General features: G+C 42.7%; 1 protein-coding gene across 1 annotated transcript; it reads left to right on the top strand.

The window, feature by feature from the left end:
* The first annotated feature begins 1,734 nt into the window (after positions 1-1,734).
* LOC134577598 (indolethylamine N-methyltransferase-like) lies at positions 1,735-16,902 on the top strand. Its single transcript, XM_063436427.1, has 4 exons — positions 1,735-1,800; positions 2,377-2,590; positions 12,047-12,254; positions 16,125-16,902. Exons 2-4 carry the CDS (start codon positions 2,443-2,445, stop codon positions 16,558-16,560), a joined length of 792 nt encoding a protein of 263 aa, XP_063292497.1. The 5' UTR covers positions 1,735-1,800; positions 2,377-2,442; the 3' UTR covers positions 16,561-16,902.
* Positions 16,903-17,398: the final 496 nt, after the last annotated feature.

Raw genomic sequence — 17,398 nt, forward strand, 5'->3', positions numbered from 1 at the left:
ATGCAAGATAAGAATAACAGAGTCTACCCCAAATACTCCCCCTCCCCCCCCCCAAATAACAACAGACACTGAATTTGGATGAAACAGGCCACAGCACTTATTATAACATAAATACTGTAGAACATATCCATACGTTTATCAAACTTTATAATTTTCATTAGAAAATACATAAATAACCCATACATTAACATATATTATTAACACATAGTCTCCTACAGACTTTAACTTATTTAACGTCCTTGCCAATGAAATTGACCACAAAATTGCCGCAGAGGGTTCTCGCCTCCCCCTTCATCCATCAAAACTCCCCTTTTCCTTTCAATGCTTACCACCAGCCGGCGTCTAGCTCGGTGGGTATGTCCAAGTCGGTAACTTAAAAGTTTACCAAACAACAAGAAGAGACAAAAAAACAGGAGAAAAGGAATTATGATAGAGTGTCCTGAAGAGTGTAAGTCCCTTAAAAGGGAGGGGGACAGTAAGTGGTACAAATAGTGTGTACCACTTTAAATATAAAACGTAACTTTTAATGCTAAAAAAGTAAAACCACAAGAGCACACATTAAGAACACTAATTAGTATAACTTGTCCTAGCTCGTCTCCGTTAATATGGAGATAGTGTAATTGCAGGGATTATTTCAATCCAATAAGTGAACCCGCTGCAGGTGAAGCGGTACAATAATTTGCCTGGCGGCACAATATAACAGTCTCGAGTACAGAGTAGTATATAACACCCTGTTCTCAGAGTGTGGTTTTGTCAATAAAAAGTAAACTGTATACCTATTGGTGTCTCAGACCATATATTGTTGTGTGGGAGAACCCGAATGGGTTATTAATATCGCTATGCAGGAATATATATCGCAGAGATAGTGTGGGTTTAAGACAACAATAGTGGAGAAATTCCTGAGTAATTCTCAAAATCCCTAAGTGCTTGTGTCTTTAAGGGCACCCCTTAACGAAAGCCTGCAAATTTGCCCTTAAAGACACAAGCACTTGGGGATTTTGAGAATTACTCAGGAATTTCTCCACTATTGTTGCGACATATATTCCTGCATAGCGATATTTATAACCCATTCTGGTTCTCCCTCCCACACCCAAACCTCACTTTTACAACTATAGTGTCGGAAATACACTGGTATTCCTGACACTAGAGCGTCCCTTTAAAATATGTATTCTATTCTGTGCATAATAATCATTTAAAGCAGCACTCTCTTTCCCCCACCACTCCAAATAATTAGTATTTCAGAAAGATAAAATCTTTATGAAATATTAATTTTGAATATGGTGGAATTTCACTGAAATTCCGTGCAGGGAATTGGCAGTGGCTATGAAGGATGCCACGGTCCCTCGGAAACCCCCATAGAGCTAAATGCTGTACTCTCGCGCATGCGTACATCAATGACATTTGCTCAGTCGAAGAGGAGCAGCATAATTAGGATGTGGTGCCTGTGAGGGACATGTTAAGGTAAGTAATCTAACCTTTACCTAGCCCTCCTCCCCCCTCATCCCCCAGGCACCGGACCACCAGTACCAATGTCACTGCTGGGGGACTCTGCAAATTTGCAGAAGCAATGCCACTTTAATACATCAAGCAAATGTATTAATGAAGTTGAAATAAATGGACATTTCTGTGTTATTGTAAAAGAGAGGAGGATATCCTTGGGCTGGTGTCCAGAGGGCAGGGCCTATGCTATAAAAAGCTGCACAGTTACCTGTGTTCGTTCACATTCTGTGCTATAAACTGAATGATTCTTTCTGAACTGAATACATGAGCGGAATAGTCTCCAACTGACTCGGTTACCAGGTTAGTATGAATCTGAGGGAGATCCCTAAACTGCTTGGGATAGGGATAAAGAACTTTAGCAGGGTTATATACTAAAGTGAGAATTCTGAGTGAATTTGGAATTTAAGGGCAAAATATCTGAACAGGAAAAATTCTCTAAATCAGCCAGCTATGCTTCTCATTCAGCTTAAGACTTGAAACTTACTCTGAACCCACCTTGAATTCTCACTTTTGTGAATATCATTATAACAGGGTTATTCACTAAAAGGAGAATTGTCAGGAATACAAAGTGATTTGAAAATTTAGGCCAATATACCCCAATTAGAAAAATTGTGACTTCTGAGTTCAGCTTGGATATTTTGGACAGACATTTGTAATTTCATCACATTGAATTCCTGACAATTTTCTCTTCAGTGAATTGCCCTGTAAGAATAGAGGTATTAACTGCACAATGGGAAGTGAAATATAAATATGTACAGAAATATCAGTGTGGCATAGAATCAATGTAACAAACAAGCTAACAATTTGTATAAGCGTATTTGTCACATAAACAAATAAGGATGGTTATGCAGTGTGTGAGTTTTGTTTTTACTGCAGCATTTACCTGTGCGTGCATCACCAGAAGCTGAATACAGAAAATCTAAAAGGAGATCACATATAACAATGGTGCATGACAATGAGCAAGAAAGATACATCAACGAGTTTGATCCAAAGGATTATTATGAAACCTATTATAATCCTACATCAGGAGCTTTGATTGGAGAATGGACAAATTTTGCTTTAAAGAATCTTCATGGACTCTTCTCTACAGGTAAAATCTGATATAATGTATCCCTGCGTTTTAATTAATAATCTGTTAAACACCATGAGATATTGATAACATTCACACTAAGATACGCCTTTTTAATCTAAATAAAATATTTATTTTATAAATGTAAGCATAAATATTGTGTGTGTGTGTGTGTGTGTGTGTATGTATATATATATCACAATGTTGCAAGATATCTTACATTTAGAGAAAGGCTCAAGAAGATTAATGAGAAATGGCAAAATAAACTAAAAATAATCAACAAAAATATGCCATTCTGCATACTGTGGGCTTATAAACAAAAGAACAAAAGAAAAAATGAGTGTCCTAACTTGTTAAAATATAACTTTTAATAGTAATGCTAAAATCTTGTGTGAGTTTCCTTGATGGGAATAATGTTCCAAAAATGATGATAAACTAAAGTATATACATTCTAATATTCAGGAGTGTAATGAACCAATGAATATATATTCTCTAATTGGTAACTTGTCAGTCGGAGAATATGTAGAGGAACCCTGTAAGATCTTTGATGAAGTACAGGGCTAAAAATAGATCCTATTTGAAATATATCCAAACCTTATCTGGTAATATCTGCACTAGATCGTTTTACAGTCTACAATAGCTAGTGATTGTCACTAGCTACAGAGATGTGTATACATAGTGATACATCAAAGATTGTAACAATTAAAGTGCAGTGTAACACTCTAGGACAGTGGTTCCCAACCTTTTTTGACTTGATTACCCCTTGGCAGACCATTTTCATAAATCGTATTCCCATATTAGCAAAATTTTGTAATTAATATAGTTGCTATTATTTCAAATGTATACGTTTTTCTCTGCCTAATTTCCCCTTTTTGACAGTGGGTGTGGGAGTGTGACAGTGTGGGTTCAGTGTGTGGAAAGTTAACTTTGTGAGGAGACAGTGTGTGGGAGGATGATAGTGTGGAAGGACATGTGACAGTGTGACAGTGTGGGGGAGGTGCGTGACTGGGGAGGACAGGTGACAAAGCATGGGTGCATTGTGTGGGGAGGGGGACAGTGTGGAAGGAGAATAGGTGACAGTGTGTGGGGGCGGTGTTTGGGGAGGTTGACAGTGTGTGTGGATGTTAGCGACAGTTTGGGGAGGTTTATGACAGTGTGAGGGGCGTGACAACGTGGATGTGTGTGACAGTGTGGGAGGAAGACAGGTGAAAGTGGGGGAGGCAGTGTGTGGGAGGGTGACAGTGTGGGGTAACAGTGTGAGGAGGGAAGAGGGCAGTGTGGGAGAGGGCAGGTGACAGTGTGTGGGGAGGGAGGTGACAGTGTGAGGGGGCAGTGTGTGGAAGGGTGACAGAGGGTGGAAGGGTGACAGAGGTGTCAGGTGTGGGAGGGAGACAGCGGTGAGGGAGGAAGTGACAGTGTGACAGCGGGGAGGGAGGCAGTGGAAGTGTGAGAGGATGGAAGCTGGGAGAGGGGCAGTGACAATGTGGTAGGGCGACAGTGGGGAGTGGGCAGTGACAGGGTGGTAGGGCGACAGTGGGGAGGGGGGCAGTGACAGTGTGGGAGGGAGACAGTGGGGATGGGGGCAGTGACAGTGTTGGAGGGAGACAGTGGGGAGGGAGGCAGTGACTGTGTGAGGGTGGCAGGGTTGGAGGGAGACAGGTGGGAGGGGGCAGAGGCAGTGTGGGAGGGAGACAGTGGGGAGGAGGGCAGTGGCAGTGTGTGAGGGAGACAGTGGGGAGGGGGCAGTGGTAGTGTGGGAGGATGGCAGTGTGGGAGGCTTACAGTGGGGAGTGGGGCAGTAGCAGTGTGGGAGGGGGACAGTGGGGAGGGGGGCAGTGGCAGTGTGGGAGGGAGACAGAGGGGAGGGAGACAGTGGCAGTATGGGAGGGAAACAGTGGGGAGGGGGGCAGTGACAGTGTTAGAGGGTGACGGTGGGGAGGGGGCAGAGTCAGTGTGTGAGGGAAACAGTGACAGTGTGGGAGGTAGACAGTGGGGAAGGGAGGCAGTGACAGTGTGGAAGGGAGGCAGTGAAAGTGGGAAGGGAGATGGGGGAAGGGGCAGTGTGGGAGGAACACGGGGGTTGGCAGTGGCAGTGTGGAAGGATGACTCTGGGGAGGGTGGCAATGTGGAAGGGAGACAGTGGGGCAGTGGCAGTCTGAGAGGAACACAGGGGGGTTGGCAGTGGCAGTGTGGAAGGGAGAGAGTGGGGCAGAGGCAGTGTGGGAGGATGAAAGTGGGGAGGGAGAATGGAGAAGGGGCAGTGGCAGTGGGGAGGATGACAGTGGGGGGGGGGGGGTTCCGGGTACCATGTGAGAGGGAGCCAGTAGGGAAGAGGGCAGTGACAGTGTAGGAGGGGGAGTGACAGTGGGGAGGGGGTAGTGGCTGTGTGGGAGGGGGCAGTGGCTGTGTGGGAGGGGTCAGTGGCAGTGTGGGAGGGGGTAGTGGCAGTGTGGGAGGGGGCAGTGGCTGTGTGGGAGGGGCAGTGGCTGTGTAGGAGGAGGAGTGACAGTGGGGAGGGGGTAGTGGCTGTGTGGGAGGGGGCAGTGGCTGTGTGGGAGGGGGCAGTGGCAGTGTGGGAGGGGGCAGTGGCAGTGTGGGAGGGGGTAGTGTGGGAGGGGGGCAGTGGCTGTGTGGGAGGGGGCAGTGGCTGTGTGGGAGGGGGCAGTGGCAGTGTGGGAGGGGTCAGTAGCTGTGTGGGAGGGGGCAGTGACTGTGTGGGAGGGGGCAGTGGCTGTGTGGGGGGGCCGTGGCTGTGTGGGAGGGGGCAGTGGCAGTTGAGAGGGAGCAGTGGCTGTGTGAGAGCGGGCAGTGGCTGTGTGGGAGGGGGGCAGTGGCTATGTGGGAGGGGGCAGTGGCAGTTGAGAGGGAGCAGTGGCAGTTTGGGAGGGGGGCAGTGGCTGTGTGGTAGGGGGGCAGTGGCTGTGTGGGAGGGGGGCAGTGGCAGTTGAGAGAATCTAAGGAATCTAAGTCCAAGTATATTTACCAGCGCTCATATTAGGGATATATAGGAGCCTGCTACATACCACATTATATCTTTCTCTTATCATTATTAAGGAACAAAATATCCATCATAAATACATGTATTGCTGACAATTTGCTAAGAGAATTTATTAATTTTCACATCACAATCCTTAAGTTGGGACATGGTTTACGCCTCTCAATCTTGCACAATAGCTTTTGAAATTCTTGGTTTGATTATTCAGATTGTAAAGGGTTAAAATCCCTCTCTAATATAGTGTTTAGGGTTAACTTTCACAACCCAAATCGTCATCAATTAGCATGTCTCTAATAGGCTAATAAAATTATGACTTTTTGAACTTGCCTATCAAAACTGTCATTCCCCTTTATAACTCCAGTTATCTCCCGCACATCGGTTCCCCTCTGATGAGCTGAGGGCGAAACGCGTGCGTCAGGGGCACTTGGTGATCCAGAGACTTAATGCTTATATTTAATTTAACTTTATCAAGAATTGATTTACTAGTGTCGGATCCCGAGTTTGTTTTACCGCTTTTCCTTTCTGTTGGGGAATTGGGATATATATATATATATACGATGTTGCTGTGGGGAAAAAAAGGGGGCTATCGGTTCTGAACTTAATAATACATATTTTCTAAAAAAAATGGCTGAAAGCCGAATAATATATATATATATTATTCGGCTTTGAGCCATTTTTTTAGAGAATATGTATTATTAAGTTCAGAACCGATAGCCCCCTTTTTTTCCCCACAGCAACATCGTTTTTGTTTTTTTCATATTATCCACAGAGGCTATTCTTGTGCTCCCCGCAGCATTGCTCATCACAGCTGATGATTACATACTGAGCGTTCTGGCTGATATATTTTATGTGTATTGAACACATGGCTGTACACACACTATTTGATAGAGGTTCCTGTAACCTTTTTGAACAGGACTTTTGTATTCATATTAGCCAGTTCACTTCTGTTACTGCCTTCCTAGGGATGCCTGAGCTTACATCTTTTTTCTAGCCCTTGCAGTTTTGTTACATTACGGTCTTATTATAGACGGGCTACATTCATCACATTGAGATAACTTTTTCATTATCTGCATAGTAAGTGCTACTCTATTTGGCCCCTTTGTTTTGCACACACTATCGGGTGAAGGTTTCTGAACACTTTTGAACAGAACCTTCCAATGATTATATACATTTTAGTTACTATTATTCTCCAACTGACAAGTTACCGATTAGAGAATATATATTCATTGGTTCATTACAATTCTGAATATTAGAATGTATATACTTTAGTTTATTATCATTTTTGGAACATTATTCCTATCAAGGAAACTTACACTAGATTTTAGCATTACTATTAAAATTTATATTTTAACAAGTTAGGACACTCATTTTTTCTTTTGTTTATCTCTTTAGTCCATGGGTTAACCCCAATACGAGTGCTCCTTAAGCTTCCTTCTTCCTGCTTTGTTGGGAGGCATACTTCATGTATATTTGATGTGAGTAGAGTTAAATCCCTGCTGACACCATGGAGCCCCAAGTACTTGGTGCCCCCCTCTGTCTGCTGGTGTCATAGTTGCTCCATACTTTTGATCAGCTGGTTTCTTTAAGCATTTAAATGCATACTAGTGATTGCGGTGTGAGCAAGGTAAAATTCCATTAACCCCAAGTATCAATGGATTCCCGTGGGTCCTGTTAGTAAGCTGGGGCTCTGTTTAGTGGCTCCAGAATGGCAGATTAGCACTGCACAGAGCTGGAAGTCAGTTTAGCACCAAGCACTTTAAACTCATTCATAAAAGTGGTTCTGAGCAATTATGCTCTGCCGTGGTTCTTCTGGAGTGTAGGCAGCTTTGGAGAGACCAGGATCTTCAACAGTGTAATTCTGAAAATGGCCAGTATACCACCGTCTATTGTGTTAACTAGTAAAACACATTTCTAATATTAGAATTTATATTAACAGTGGGTTACCATGAGGGTGAGATGAGGGTAAGGTTAGATGTATGGGTAAGAGTAGGGTAGGGTTAGGGTAAGGTATTGGATAATGTGTTTTAGGGTTAGATATAGTGTAGGGTCCAGTTTAATGGTAAGATTAGGGTAGGTACACATAGAAGCGAAGAGACTGAAAAAGGGATTACAGAGAGGTCCTCCCAATTATCAGTCTCTATACCCCAGGACAGAAATGTTCATAATCATGGCTAAAAAATTGCCAGTATAGAACATGAATGAAATATATGTAAAATAATAAATTTTTATTAGTCCCTTCTAGGGAAGATAATGAACGACAAAATTAATAATGAAAGTGTATATACAGTGAAAAAGTGTAAAAAAAAAAAAAAGTGTAAAAAATAGGAATCGTCTGGAATGTACTGGCCAAACAACACACCTTGTTATCAATATAATTGCAACAATGTCTCAGCGGCTAAAGTAGCTATTGGTGTGTATAGTAAGAGAGCATGAGTATCTCCCTGATTTGTATCGCTAAATAGCAAAATTGCTAAGGAGGGGAGGGAGACATCCGCAGCTCAAAGGGTGTGCTGGAGGAATGAGATATATGTTGAAAATAACAGCACACTCAGACTAGCACCGGATCGTCAGAGTAGTGTGAACTTGTGCTAAAGTTTCCAAACATCCCCCTGAGCTAGGAGACCCCTCCTGTGTGTGAAGTGTAAATCACATAGACTAAATCCCTGGTATCAATAGGCAATAGGCTGTAATTTGAAAAAAGAACTTCACATCCCATGAAAGGGAACTGGAGTGACGAGATAGTCTGAAAAATCGTTAGCTCCTAAGGTTCCGTCATTCAGGATATGCTGCTCATATACAAATGTTGACCTAAATACTGATGGGAAGTCTAAGTGTACACCTAATAAGAGTATTACAGGCCTAATCTTAGACCAAGTGGTCCTGGTAATACCTCTACAGGAGAAAACACACTGCTCATATACAAATTTCAATCTAAGTACTGATGAGAATTCTAATTGCCAAATAAGCGAGACGACCAGATAGAGCAAATTGAGGATCCTAGTGTATAGAGGAAAAATCCTCTCCTAGTTAGAGTATTACAGACAGATTCCTAATCTAAACTAATCTTAGACCAAGTGGTCCCAGTAATAACTCAACGCGCGTTTCGGCGCTGGCGTTGCGCCTTTGTCAAGAGCTAGGTAGGTACACAGTTAATTAGTGTAAGTATTGGGTAAGGGGTATGGTTGGTATAGAGTTAGCGTTAGCTTTCAAAAATGATTTTTAGATGTTAAACATTTAACAACCAGGATGATATATGAATCTATTTTTAGTTATTTTCAGTTGGTTGCACTAGATGTGTAAAAATTATTATAAACAAAAATGTGAAAAATAGTTTTTGTTTCCCCCTCCACACCCCCATTTCTTTTTTTTTTTTTATAAATCTTTCTTTTATTATGGCATATGCGTTATGGGGTACAGAATAGAAAAAGGAGATATTGTGGGGTAACACACTTTAATGATAACAAGATGGTTTGTAATACACTCCTAAGAAGGACTGCCATATTTTTTGTTTTTGAAACATAAGTAGTGATACAAGCTTGGTTAATTGAAATGAAATAACATAGAATAAAATAAAGTAAATGAGTCTTGCTTAACAGATAGCTGAGCAGGTCAGACTATATCCTGACAACATAGTGCATCCTATATCTGTATTAAGCATTAAGTATAGACTTTGGTTTGCTTATCCAACCTAGGGCATGTGAAACAGAGGCAGCGTAATTTTTGTTTAAAGGATCTATACATCGCATCCTAGACATGCAGCTCTCAACGACAATATAGGTTATGAAACATGCTTTCGGTAATGGTTACAGCTCATATTGAGTTATACTAAACTAACAGGGCCAACAAAGCTGACTGGGCTATGGGAATGGTCGCATGGCTAATATTGGTCCCATATGTTAAGCTTAAGGTAGGCTGCCCTTCGATTTAGTGCAACATGCCAATGGAATACAGTGCGGCTGCGATAAAGGTAATGATTAAAAGGTAGCAATTAAGAGCATAGCGTGTCATCTGGCACAGGTAAGACAGAAAGAGAAAATTAAGGTGTGGGACGAGTGTTAACCAGTACTGTGTGTCCATATATCAGTCCCGCTCAGCCCATGCCGGTTCGCGGCAAGTTGTCATCAGGAGTGGAAAGGTAGGTGGTGTCGGAGCGGTCATTGCAGGGCGAGGACCACCTCCAGCCCCAGGCCCACTTTGAGGGTGGCAACGTCTGACCACTGTCTCGATGGCTCTGTGAGTTCGAGGCATTCCCATATCGGGTGCAGTTGGAGCCGGTTTCCTGTCGCCGCCAGTGGTGGGCATTTCTCCTGCAGGGTGGTCGATGCTGTGGAGGCAGTTTCCTCCTGGCACCCAGCCTGGGCGGGCTGCTTGCTTGCGTGGTTGTCTTGGGGGTAGTTGCTGTGCCTGGAGTGGGGCGCCTCTTCCCTCCGTTCCCCGCTCCAGTCTTGTGGCCTGGATGCACTTGCGGTGTCGCCTGTCTCCACACTCTGTGGGTTCGGTTCAGTTCGTTCGCCGCTGGCTGGGGTTGCTTGTTTGCCATCGCTGTTGGACGTCGCTGTGATCCTCCATCTCAGGTAAGCGTTTTGGTCCGTGTGGTATTCTCACCGCCGCCATTTTGGGTACGCCATGTGTTTGGTTGCCCTGATGTTGCAGTTTATAGATTGATATGGATTGCTCGTGGTTGCTATTCCAGTCACTTGATTTGGACCGAGATGTCCCCCATCGGTCCAGAGGGGGGGGGGGGTAGGAGATGACTCTCTCGAGGGATCCTCGAGAGATATTGTCCAGGTCAGTCAGCCAGGGGAGCGGCCGTCTCCCCACTGCCCGATCTCCGGTAGGCCTCAGGGTGTTTTGTTTTGTCTCCGGGGGATTACAGGCTTGAGTTTGGTATCGGGTGATACCCCCGGGTGTCCCCTTCATGCTAGTAGCTGTCCAGTGTGCGATTGTGCCGGTTTTTGGGGGGATTATCCCTGAAAAGTGCCAAGTGTAGCGGAAGCTGAGGTTCAGCACAACCGCGCTGTCTGGATGCTAGGCTCCGCCCGCCCACACCCCCATTTCTTAACATTATATGCACATGTAATGTTGTGTTAGGTATACATACTAAATGATAAAAAAAAAAAATGTAAATAAATATGAGATGGATATCTCTCTTATGTGATGGGGCACTTGAAGAGCCTTAAACTTCAGTGGAACAAATCTATAACTCACATTTAAGTATTTGTTTTGTTTCAGAACGTGGACAATTGCCTCTGTCCTTAAAGGGTTAATGCATTAATACCATCTGTAAAACAAACCATGTTCTTTAAAGCAGAACTTCCTCTATCTTACTATCTTTTCTTTTTTTCATTTTTCATCTATTTTTAACTAAAAACCTAGTGATGGCTGCTGTGAATTGGCTCTGTCAATGGAGGATTCTCCCGGTATCCTCCATAGACCTCATTGCGGTAATCTAACATATGCCGTTTTCACTGAACTAATTCTTGTAAAAGTGCTCTCAAAAGTATCCAAACTGGTAGGATTGTTAATGGCTCATGCCCTCAATGTGCTATCTATATCAGACCGATTTGTGATAAATTTACAAATGTATTTATTTTTTTAATGTGGCTACTAGTGTCACGAACGCACCCTACTCCAAGAGTGTGCGTGACGTAGTTGTGGTGGTGAAAGGGTTAAAGTACACTATTTGTCTTCACTAGACCAGAAATAATGAAAAAATACCCCTTTTTAACACCACCCACACTTAAACATAATAATATAACTATTACTATTTTAACGCTGCCTTGATCCCCCAGGTAAATCAACAATAAAACCCACCAAATATTACTTAGTACCATATTTAAGGAATTACAAAAATACTAACTAGTCTCTTCAGGAAACGTGCTTCTTAACCAGACAGAGGCAGAACTTAATAAATGAATGTTTATTATGAACAAAGAATAGTCACAGTGCATATAACAATATATGATAAACAAGTTATTTACACCAACAACAGATAAAAACAAAAAGGATAAAATACAGAAGTCCTAATTACTCACTGTAGCGGAGTAGCAGTATAATCACGGTATCTCCGCTGGTAGTCAGGAAAAAGCAGGTAAAAAACACAGGCAGCGTAACAATAATCCCTCTTCCCCAAGGACTAGACGACACACAGTCTGGGAGCCAACTGTCAACTGTCAGCTGTCTACTGTGGGGGATCCCAGCTTCAAAAGATGTAACCCCTGTTGACCTCAGCAATAACATCTCTGTAATTTGTGCCATTTACTACACAAATTACATTAAAGGATAATATTCCAAGGGTGTAATAATAAATGATATACCCTTGCTGTGACAACTAGTATAAATTTTTCTTATAAAATCACACCATCTACCCCCTAGTGACTGTATCCCAATACATGTTGTGAGAGAATTATATGCAATGCATGACTAATCAATGCATTCAGAGATCTTCTATTTCCATGTTTATATTTTGACTTCTTCATCAGGTAATATCGTAGGGGATACCTTGATCGATTTTGGTGCTGGGCCGAGCATCCTTAATCTCCTTTCAGCCTGTGAGGTGTTTAAGAATATAATTACTTCTGACTTTCTTGAGCAAAACCGTGCTCAGCTGAATAGATGGCTAAAAAAGGAACCTGGGGCATTTGACTGGACTCCAGCTGTCAAGTTAGTATGTGAGCTTGAAGGAAACAGGTATGTCTCCATTTTAGACTAATATTATGTTATTATTTATATAGAGCCAACAAATCCCACAGCGCTTTACAGTGGGTGGACAAACAAACATGTAGTTGTAGCCAGACAGGTTGGACACACAGGAACAGAGGGGTTGAGGGCCTTGCTCAATGAGCTTACATGCTAGAGGGAGTGGGGTAAAGTGACACAAAAGGTAAGGATAGTATTAGAGAAGTAATGACATTTGCAGGAGAGGAATCAGTTGGGAGGGAGGGAAGAGAGTTCGACAGGAACTGTGCAGCCCTCGAGAAGTCTTGAAGGCGAGCATCAGAGGTGGGAGTACGGACAAAATAGATGTAAGTCTTCAGCAGAGCGTAAGGGCCTAGACGGGACATACTTGTGTATTAGGGAAGATAGATAGGTGGGAGCAGCATTATGTAGAGATTTGAAAGCAAGAACCAGAATTTAAAATTGAGCCCTATATCTTACAGGAAGCCTATGTAGGGACTGACAGAAGGGTGAAGCGTGGGAGGTGCGGGAGGACAGGAAGATGAGCCGCATTCATTATGGACTGTAACGGCATAAGTTGGGAGCACGTAAGACCACTGAGAAGCTGATTACAGTAGTCAAGGCGAGAAAGGACACTGCAATGGACTAGCACCTTAGTCGCGTCTGGTGTTAAGTAGGGTCGGATGCCCGCAATGTTTTTGAGATGGAAGCAGCACGATTTGGCAATAGACTGAACATGAGGCTTGAAGAAGAAGTCAGAGTCAAAGAGAACACCTAAGCAGCGAACCTGCTTGGTGGAGCTGATGGTAGCTCCATTGACTTGGAGGGAGACAGACACAGGAGTAGCAACACTTGAGGGAGGAAAGACCAGAATTTCAGTTTTGGTCAAATTAAGTTTAAGGAAGTGGGCAGCCATCCAGTTAGAAATAGCAGAGAGACAGTTAGAGACACTAGTCAAGAGGGACGGGGAGAGATCAGGAAAGGACAGATCAAGTTCGGTGTCATCCGCATAGAAATGATATTGGAAGCCAAAGGTATTAATGCATTTACCAAGGGAGGCAGTATAGATGGAGAACAGCAGGGGAACAAGGACTGAACCTTGGGTGACACCAACATTGGAGTTTGGGAGAAGAAGCAGAGCTAGAGAAAGAAACACTGAAGGAGCGCTGGGAGAGGTAGGAGGAGCACCAGGTGAGAGCAATAGTGTCAAAAGCCACAGAAAGGTCAAGGAGAATTAGGATAGATTAGTGACCATGAGAGTTTTCAGGGGGTAGATAATTGGATACTTTGGTCAGTGCCGTTTCCACAGAGTGCTTAGCGTGGAAACCAGACTGAAGCGGGTCTAGCAGAGAGTGTGACTTGAGGAAGTCGGCCAATCTCGAATACACAACTCTTTCAAGGATCTTGGATGCAAAAGGCAGTAGCGAGATAGGTCGGTAGATGGATGGGGATTTAGGGTCAAGGTTGGGCTTCTTTAGAATTGGGGTTATAGTTGTATGTTTGAAGGGGGCAATGGAAATATGCCAGAGGAGAGAGATTGTGTTATGGCCCCTGGCTTGCCGCAAGGTGCGGACGCACCTGACCGGTGCGGCTGCGCCGACGTACTGAGCCTATCCTAAAGAAATATGGTGCCGACCACAGCCAAAGGAGGGATATTTAAATCCCTGAAGTTTCCTAGTTCATTGCCCTGTAGTGGTTTCCATTCCTGGTTCCTGAGAGTGCATTTTCTTGTCCTGTTTTTGATATTTACGGTATTTTGACCTTGGCTATTCCTGACTATTCTGATTTCTGGCTTCCTTGACCTCGGCTATCCCTTGACTATTCTCTGTCTTTAACGTATTAGTCCAGCCATTTTAAGGAACGGTTTACGTTTTATCCTATTCTGTTCTGCCTATGTTGACGTTACATAGTTCTGCGTGTTGGACTATACTAGCAGTCGTGACAGATTGAGAATTTTACTGAGAGGTAGAGAAAGAGAAGAAGACAGAGTACGGATGAGATACGAGGGAATTCTAGGGAGCAGGTGGTGGGGTGGGAGGACTGGAGCAGAGCAGAAACCTCTTCCACTGTAGCGTGTGCGAATAAACATAGAACAGCAGAGGGAGTGAGGTTAGGGGAAATATTGTAAGGGGAAGAAGAAGAAAGATGAGAGATCTCTTCCCTGATTGTAGAGATCTTGTCAGTGAAGGGAGTTGCAAAGTCTGAGGCAGTCAAGTTAGTAGGTGAAGGAGAAAGAATAGGGCGAAGAAGAGAGTTAAATGTGTGAAACAGTCGTTTTGGGTTCCCAGGAGAGTGTGGTTATGAGGGTATTGAAGTAATTTACTTTTGCAGAGGAAAGAGCCAAGCTGTATGAGCGCAGCACAAATTTATAGTGGAGAAAGTCAGATGCACAGTGAGACTTTCTCCAAAAGTATACAGCAGTTCTGGAGCATTTTTGGAAGTATTGAGTCATCTTGGTGTGCCAAGGTTGTTGTTGGGGACGCTTGCTGCATTTTAATAGTAGGAGGTGCCATGATGTCTAGTTGAGAGGAGAGGGTGGAATTGTATAAGGAGGTTGCAGAGCTAGGACAGTTTGGAGAGTCAAAAGGAGAGTTTGGAGATTATTGGAGAAATGTTCTAGGTAAAGACATTGGAGGTTTCTGTGAGATGGGTGTTCAGACGGTGGTGTCAATTGGGTCTTAAGTATGCCGATGTCAAAAATCAGTAGATGATGGTCAGATAGAGGAAAAGGAATATTGGAGAAATTAGAGGCGGTACAGAGATTGGTGAAGGTGAGATCAAGTTTTTTCCGCTGTATGGGTTGCTAAATTTTACCATTGCGTAAGACCAAAGGAGGAGGTTACAGAGAGCAGACGGGAGGCATTAGTGCAGTTGGGGTTGTTGATTGGGATATTGAAATCCCCAAGTAGAAGAAGTGAGTTTAAATAGGCGGACAGTGTGAACTTCAAAAGAAGAAAGGGATAAGACAGGGGGAGTTATGATTGGTTGAAAGGTACATCGAGGGGAAAGAAGAATGCCTACACCACCTCCTTTAAAGTTGAGTCTGGGAGTGTGAGAAAATTGTAGCCCACCAAAACAAAAAGGCAGTAGTAGTGCTATCAGAGGGGGGCAGCCAGGTCCCTGTAAGTGCCAGCAGTGTGAGTGAGTTTGAGATGAAAAAGTTGTGTATGGCTGTTGATTTTTAAATTACTGCAGATGGAGCGGGCGTTCCTGAGTGCACACTGAATGTTTGTAAGTGACGGTAAAGGGCAGGGTATTGTGATAACGTTTGTGCGGTTTCTGGTTTTCTTAGTGTATGTAGAGAAGGTGAAGGGCCCTGGTTTGGGAGAAACATCCCCAGCTGCTAAAAGCAGGTGGAGAGAAAGTGACAGGAGGTGTGAATGGGTTTTGTATGCATGGGATCTAGGATGAGATTGATTGTGGGTAGGAGTGAGAGAGTAGAAAAATGAGTGTAAGGTGTGAGATGAAAGAAGGGGGAGTGTAGCAGTGAGGGGCATATGTAAATATGGATGGGGATGAGTAAAGGGGGTGTAAGGAGAGATTTTTATACTGAGGGAGAAGGAGGAAATAAAGAGGAGGAGAAGACAGATCATTGCTAAACTGGAAAAAAGTAAATTGGAAATAATCGGAATATCAAGAGCAGGTGAAGTTAGGATAAATATTAAGTTTTATGGGTTAAGGAAGTGCATGAGTGTATTAATAAGAGGCAGTGTGTAACACCTGTTATTTTAACTTATCTAAAATTGGGTCTACTCTTTAGACCAGTACAACTTTTCATCAATGTCCATGTTGAAGCATAACTAAAAAAACCTAAATAATAATAAAGTAGGGCATGCAGAATTTCTATAAAACCATATCTTGTCTAATGTACTGTTTCAACAGTGACAATTGTGAGAAAAAGGAAGAGAAACTGAGGAAAGCTGTGAAACGGGTTCTACAATGTGACGCACTAAAAAAGAATCCATATGAACCAATCGTTCTGGAACCAGCTGATTGCCTCTTGAGCTGTCTCTGCTTAGAAGTCCCATGTCTGAATGCAGCCGCTTACTGCAACACCCTTAAAAATTTCATGGACTTGCTCAAGCCAGGGGGCCATATCATAATACAGAGTGTACTAAATTGTACATTTTATTACAGTGGGAACACGAGATTTTCGTGTCTGGCAATGACAAAAGAAGAGATTGAAACGGCTTTTAAAGAAGCTGGTTATGAAATTAAGAGGATGGATGTTGTCCCTCGAGAAGACAGATCGAGGATGGACCTTGCTGATTACGATAGTTTATTTTGCGTTCATGCCCGTAAACCAGCTACCGTGTGAACAGACCCTCACATCTTGCACAGTGAATTACGCTTCTTTCTTGTTAATGCAATATTTTATAACATTGTACAAATTGGTGTGGAGGTCAGTTTATCTGTATTTGGTTTAGGGGATCTAACTATATAAACAAAATAAAGTAGTGGGATTAAAAGCCAGATACTCAAAGTATTGTGTTACAAAATGTTCTCTGTAATAAAAATGTGTGAAATCTTAAATGATTTATGCATAAACACAGACAGAAATATAAATTTTATGTAATTGCGCATGCGATAATAGATCAATAATGTTCGCTACCTTTAACCACCATTACTCAAATTAAACCTCACTTCCTGTAGACTTTAAGTTTTTGTTTGTTTGTTTTATTTTCCAAGGGACCTCATATATCGTATTTCTATATTCTAAACACGATTGAATTCAGTTACTTTTCTGTTTCCTTTATCAGTTGCAGAGAGCTGTGAAATAAGTAATCTTTTTTTATAACTAATAATACAATTAATAAAAAGTTATATATTTCAGATATCCATAGACTCATTCAGAAATAAATACTTTTCTATGTACTTTTTGAAATGGTTCCGTGTGTTTCAAAGGATTAAAGAATTCCAATATCAGCATTGTGTCGACATAGTATATTATTATATGCAATATTATTCTTGCAATCTAATTTGTATGTGATTTAAAGAGCGACTTAATTAGAGGCTAAGGCTTAATGAAACTGAAACAACTGACAGAACAGAAACCACTGTTTGCTTTCCATGCTGAAGGAACCTCTTTTGTCAAACTGAACCAAACATTGGCCTATAACCTTCTGCTGCTTTTGATAATAAATTCACGCAGATAA

Source organism: Pelobates fuscus, chromosome 11 (genome assembly GCF_036172605.1).
Source record: "Pelobates fuscus isolate aPelFus1 chromosome 11, aPelFus1.pri, whole genome shotgun sequence".
Lineage (NCBI taxonomy): Eukaryota > Metazoa > Chordata > Amphibia > Anura > Pelobatidae > Pelobates > Pelobates fuscus.

Coding starts and splice junctions, on each gene's coding strand:
- LOC134577598 (XM_063436427.1), top strand. CDS start 2,443: ATGGTGCATGACAATGAGCAAGAAAGATACATCAACGAGTTTGATCCA. Junction 2,591..12,046: donor TCATGGACTCTTCTCTACAG/GTAAAATCTGAT, acceptor CTTCTTCATCAG/GTAATATCGTAGGGGATACC. Junction 12,255..16,124: donor TGTGAGCTTGAAGGAAACAG/GTATGTCTCCAT, acceptor CTGTTTCAACAG/TGACAATTGTGAGAAAAAGG.